The sequence below is a fragment of the Phacochoerus africanus genome, chromosome 5 (assembly GCF_016906955.1).
Source record: "Phacochoerus africanus isolate WHEZ1 chromosome 5, ROS_Pafr_v1, whole genome shotgun sequence".
In the NCBI taxonomy this organism is placed as follows: Eukaryota; Metazoa; Chordata; class Mammalia; order Artiodactyla; family Suidae; genus Phacochoerus; species Phacochoerus africanus.
This window is the reverse complement of record NC_062548.1, coordinates 102675622-102681621: the sequence shown is the minus strand read 5'-3', so window position 1 is coordinate 102681621 and position 6000 is coordinate 102675622. Positions and strand designations below refer to the sequence as shown.

The following is a 6000-nucleotide window of genomic DNA, read 5'->3' as shown; positions in this document are numbered from 1 at the left end:
CTATTGCTCTGATCCACACAACCTAGTCCCAAGAGGGATTTAGGAAACCACTAGAAGGTCTTTAGAAGGATGGAGAATAGAGGTGGGTTGGGGAGAGAGGAGGAAGAGGAAGGCTGTGTATAAGAACTGGTTACAAGTCCTGTCCTCCTATTTGCAAATTGATAAAAGTGAGGCCCAAAAAAATTTAGTGACTTGACACTCACCTATTGAGTCACATGTAGTTGGGCCTGAACACAGGCTTACCTCATTTCAACACTTTGCTATGGTTCCCTGATAAGCAATTTTCCCACCTGCCCTACAAGGAGTTGCTTTGCATCCCTGGCGGAAAGAACTCCAGGGGGAGTAAGAAAGCCAGGTTCTAGCTCTGCTTCCAACACGCTCCATGTCCTTACGCTGGTCATGTCTTTTCTAAGGCTCAGTGTTCTCCCTGAGGGGGACACAAGATAAACTCTGTCCAGTATTAATATACCTTGCTTCTGGTCTGACTTGAGTCCTGTGGCTGTGGCAGTGGTGACCTTGAGCTAGTGACGAAGATGAAGACTCAGTTTCACTTGTCCAGTAGGGCAAAGGGAGAACTGGGAAGAATGGATCCTTCCCTGCAAGTGGTTGCCTCTTTAGTGTCCTTGTAGAACACACGGGGTGACCATCTCATGTCAGGGGGTCTCCAGACTTAAGCTCTGATAGGCCTCCGCGTATTCCCAGGGGCTGCTTAGAGAGAGTAATCCTAGACGCTCCTGAGGAGCCCGGGCCTGTGGTTCCCCTCTGTTTCCCACCTACTTGGAACCAGTTTCAAGACCCAAGCCCCAGGCCCTCCACAGGCCCACCGCGCAAGCGCAGCCACCAGTCTAGCGCTAGGCGGGCAGAACCCGAGGCCGAGGCAAGGTGAGAGGGAAGGGTCGGCAAGACCCCGCCTCCGGGACATCACGTGGGAGGCGGAGTCGGAAGCGTGACGGCGTGCGCGGGGGCGGAGCAACCGCTGCGCGCGGGCGCGGGGGCGGGGCGCGGTGCGGAGCTCGCGGCTGCTGTCTGGGAGGGAGGCCGGGCGGGCTGTGGAGCGGCGCGGCTCTCAACCTGACGGGGAAGTGGCCCGGGCGGCCGCGGCTGATTGCCCCGGGGCGGACGGTCGGACGACGGAGGCGGGAGGTGGGAACCGAGCCGGGCGACCTAGAGAGCAAGTGGGTCAGGCTCAGCGTCGGCCACCCTCGTCGGTCCGCTGAATGAAGTGCCCGCCCCGCTGAGCCCGGAGCCCGGCGCTTTTCCCCGCAAGATGGACGGTTTCGCCGGCAGCCTCGGTGAGTACGGCTGGGAGTCCTCCGTCTCCTGCGCAGGGTGGGAACCTTTTTCCTTCCCCACGCAGCCCAGGCCTGCTCTCCACCCTGCCTCTCGGGATGGCAGCAGTTCCACTGCACATGTTCCCCTCGAGCTTGCCGCCCCTCTCCTGGCTCGGGTGGACTCCGAACCCCTCCCCCATGCCAGCCCTCCTCAGCAAGACCCTCCTTCCCTCCCAGCGTCCCCTTCTGTGCGGGGCCCTTCTTCCCCAAGGTGGGAACTTCTCTCGAAGAGGTCTCCTAGAGCTGGAACACTCCTCCCCATACACTCATGGCTCTCTCCACCTTCAGGGTTAGGTCACCCCTTTCTCCAGTCCTGACCCCTCATCTGGGTACAACATTCCTCCCTCTTCCCGCATACCGAGCTCTCTCTCAGGGTTGGGGCACCTCTTACCCCGCAGAGGCTCCCTTTTAGGGTAGGGACCCCATTCCCTCTTTAGGAAGGGGGCACCCCCCCCGCCCCACTCCAGTCTAAGCTTTAAATTTGGAGTCTTCTTTTAAGTATCCCTCAGAGTAACTGACAACTTCCCCTCACTCCCTCCACTTCTCTGAGCGTTTTGCAGTGGTGGAGAGAACCAGAAGCACTGAAGCATCATTTGCCTAATACAGGAAAGGAAGAGGTGCGTCTTTGTTGGGGGACCCTCTTTAAAGGAGGAGTGAAAGCAGAAGTACTTTCTGGCTCTGCAAGCGTGCTGGGAAGAAGTAATCCTGCCCAGTGAATCCATAGGAAAGGGGGCCTCTGTCAGGGAAAGAAAGGATTCTCCATTTTTGGAATATGTTGTCTTTGCGGAATGGAGAAAGGGAAGAGGTTATTAAGTGGACCGAAGTATCGTTTCAGTGTTCCTTTCACCCGAATAAAGGTAGTAAATTTCGTAACTGGCTGAAGGAATCAGAACTCGAGGCTGGTACTCAGTGCCCTATAATCTGTGTCTGGAATTACTATGCTTTGAGGCCATTGGAATCTGGTTACTGTAAAGATTGAGTTCAACTGTTATGATGGTGAGAGAAACAGTTTCTGCCTTGGCTGATACTGCAGTTATGTGATACCTGCTGCTGGATCTGTACTTTGAGTATTTTATGTGAAGTAGTTTGTATTCAGAGGGCTTTCTTTTGTATTTCTTGATAGTAAATTCCTAGTTGGTTAATGTTCATGGATCAGTGCATGATACCGCAATAGGCCATACTTTATTTAGACATGTTGAGATCAGATGGCTTTTTTTTTTAAATAAAAAAGTAAGTTGAAGAGCAATGGACCCATTATAGGTATTAAGTACTAAAAACCATAATTTTGGCTCTGATTTTCTTTTGGAAGAAAACACACAGACACACACACACACACACACACACACACACACACACACACTCACACTCTTTGAGAGTGGAAATCCTAAAATAGGCAACTGAGTGCTACTCTTTCCTCCCCAAAGGCACCTGTTGTCCATTATCTAACCTTTGATGTCTTATAATTCCTTACATAGTGAAGTTGTTTCATTCTTGGGCTCCTTTTAAAGAGGCATCAGCTTTTCATTGCCTTTTTTTTCCCTCTGATATCTGGATTTATTCCCTAATCATATTGGACTGAAGGGCTTGTCCTTTATATTCACAAAGAGGTGATCATGTGCTAGGGCAAAAAACTCTTAGGGGATATTGTGCGACTGAGGTATCTGCATTGTTGGCTTCTTAGCCTCTAAAAATGGTGGGATCACTACTCAAACTAGAATCAGCTTTTACTTTCCTCTTGGTTCTGAGGACTTTGAAGGCTTGTTGAGGCTTCATCTTCTGTGTTTTATGGGAGTCTTTTTCACTGATTGGGGGGCACTTTAGTTTGCAGCAGTGGATATGCCTTGTTAAACAGCTTTATCCCTCATCCAATTAAGGAGGCAACTATAGGAAAGGCTGAAAGATGAAGATGAATTTAAGTTGGGGCTCCCACTTTCATAAAAAGCCTTACAGCTGACCCTAATTTGAATTCTTTTTTTTTTCATTTGATGCCAACCTTGGGTGGTACCTTGATGAGACTTTCCCTTGCTATAAATATGGTGTTGATCAGGAGCAGGGAAATGCCTGTCTCAAAAGAGAGGAACCTATGTCAGCAGGGAGGTAAAGAAATGGTTCCTGGCAGTATTTCTGGAGCTGCTCCTCATGAAGATACTTCTCAGCAGGAGCTCTGCTTTCTCTTTCTGTCCCCCTTGAAAGAGTAAAACTAGGCCCCATCTTAATTGAAACCTTAAAGGGTCGAAGGTGGGGGAAGGGTAATGCTAGTACATTTTACTGGTAGTCTTTAAACAGAGCTTTACTCAGCTCTTGCCAAATTGCCTGTTTCTGTTCCCTGCAGTTCATTAGTCCAGAGCTTAGAGTTACGTTGATCTTTATTTTATCATCAAGAGAGCCATGAATGTAAAGGCAAGCTCTTATATTCTAGTAGATGTTTAAAAAAAATGTTTTTTAACCAAACAAGAATTCAAAACATGTGAAGTTCTTCTGGGGTCACAAAGTATTGAGAGCATTTATTCTCAAGGAAGTGTATGTGTGTATCTCCTTTTATATACCAGATGGGTTCTTGAAAAAAAAGGTGAGAAAACTACATTTTTATAAGCAGAAAACCTGAGTTTTTTATAAACAATGACTTCGGAAAAGCTGATTATTTAAAGGAATCTTATGGTGCATCATTTTGTAAAATGAAAAGACTTAAAAATCAAACTGTTGAGTATTTAGATAAGGAAAAACAATGTTATGTGCATTAAATAAGATGTCCAAAACTGTGTAGTGGTTTTGAAATTATTGAAAATAATATTAGGTAATTGGCTATGTTATATGTGCCACACTGAAATTATATACCTTTTGTATTTATTTTCCAAAGAAAACAATTAAAGGATGCTTTTAATTTCTGCAGTTGATGAGTTTCAGGCAGTTTGACTGGCAGGTGCTTGTACTGTGGAATTTACTTTAGGCACAGATTCTTTTAGTTCACGAATTATAGTAATTTTAAAAGGCTGCACTTTAGGAACAATTTTTTTTTTTTTAACATAGTGAAGGACCCCAAGCAATCTATCTTGATGTCTTGCCTCCAAATCAGTATATACAAATGAACATACTGAATATATATACAATATATATTTTATTTATTTATTTTTATCAATAGAGACTTTATTTTTTGTTTGTTTTGTTTTGCTTTGCTTTATCTAGGGCCGCTCCCACGGCATGTGGAGGTTCCCAGGCTAGGGGTCGAATCGGAGCTGTAGCCACCAGCCTACGCCAGAGCCACAACAACATAGGATCCGAGCCGTGTCTGCAACCTACACCACAGCTCAGGGCAACGCCGGATCCTTTAACCCACTGAGCAAGGCCAGGGATCGAACCTGCAACCTCATGGTTCCTAGTCGGATTCGTTAACCACTGCGTCACGACGGGAACTCCACAATATATATTTTAAATCTCAGGTGTATGTGCAAAAGCGGGAAACTATGACAGCTTTTCTTGTTGCTTTTCATAAGGTAGGGGTTAGGGGCATTTCATGCTCCCCCCTCAATATCTCTTTTTCATAATAAAGTTGTTATTTTTATTTTTTATTGGTGCTGCACTTCAGAATATGGAGGTTCCCAAGCTAGGGGTTGAATCGGAGCTACAGCTGCCAGCCTACATCACAGCTCATGGCAATGCCAGATCCTTAACCCACTGAGCAAGGTCAGGATTGAACCCGCAACCTCATGGTTCCTAGTTGGATTCGTTTCTGCTGCGTCACAACGGGAATCCCATAATAAGGTTAATTTTAAGACTTAGCTTAGAATTAGCCTACAAGTGTAGTCAGTGCTTATGCTTTAAAGAAAGGATATAGTTAACCTTGTCAGTTTTAACTTTTTCTGCTTTGTGAGTTAAAAATAAAACCCCAAAAAACTTCTTTTTAAAGAAAAATTGTAATGAATGAAATTATAGGGTTAGTATAAGAAATATAACATTCTCAATGCAATAGTAGGGTGCCTCAGTTTATGCAATATTTTAAGAAAACAGTCTTTTTAACATCACAATGTTAGGACTGTAATTTCTCATCTCATATATAATCTTGCTTTCTTAAAGGAACAGTGTAGTCTATGATTTATTAATTTAACTATTTTTCTTTTCATCTTTTTACAGCCACACCTGAAGCATATGGAAGTTCCTGGGCTAGGGGTCGAATTCAAGCTGCAGCTGCCGGCTTACTCCATAGCAACACCAGATACAAGCCGCATCTGTGACCTTTGCCACAGCTCCTGGCAACGGCAACGCTGTATCCTTAACCCACTGAGTGAGGCCAGGGATCAAACCTGTATCCTCATGGACACTGTGTTGGGTTCTTAACCTGCTGAGCCACAACGGGATCTCCAGTTTATGATTTTAAAATATTAATCTAGTCTAAAGCATTCTTTATATTTATTCACATAAAATGTTTCTCATGTAATAGCTTTATTTGGGGAGTTTTTATCTTATTGATTGTCTCTTGGAGGGCTTAAGATAGGCTTACAATCTGACATGAGTAGTAACTCTTAACTGATTACTACAGCATCTAAAACATGAGTTAGCTAGAGTATTTCTTAACACGCATGTGGATTAATACATATTTTGTTATGTGCTTCTTGCCCTTTAGGAACTTACTATCTGGTTTTAGATAGATATCTGGAGTAGTTCAATCATAAGT

At 45.0% G+C, this 6000-nt stretch overlaps 1 protein-coding gene across 2 annotated transcripts in view; it reads left to right on the top strand.

The window, feature by feature from the left end:
• The first annotated feature begins 999 nt into the window (after window positions 1-999).
• The window catches only part of EML4 (EMAP like 4), a 147904-nt gene continuing 142903 nt past the window's right edge, over window positions 1000-6000 (top strand). For both annotated transcript variants that reach the window (XM_047782199.1, XM_047782198.1), the window contains exon 1: window positions 1000-1292. In XM_047782199.1, coding sequence (XP_047638155.1) covers window positions 1268-1292 — 25 coding nt within the window. In that variant the 5' untranslated portion in view covers window positions 1000-1267. The remainder of the gene's footprint in view (window positions 1293-6000) is intronic.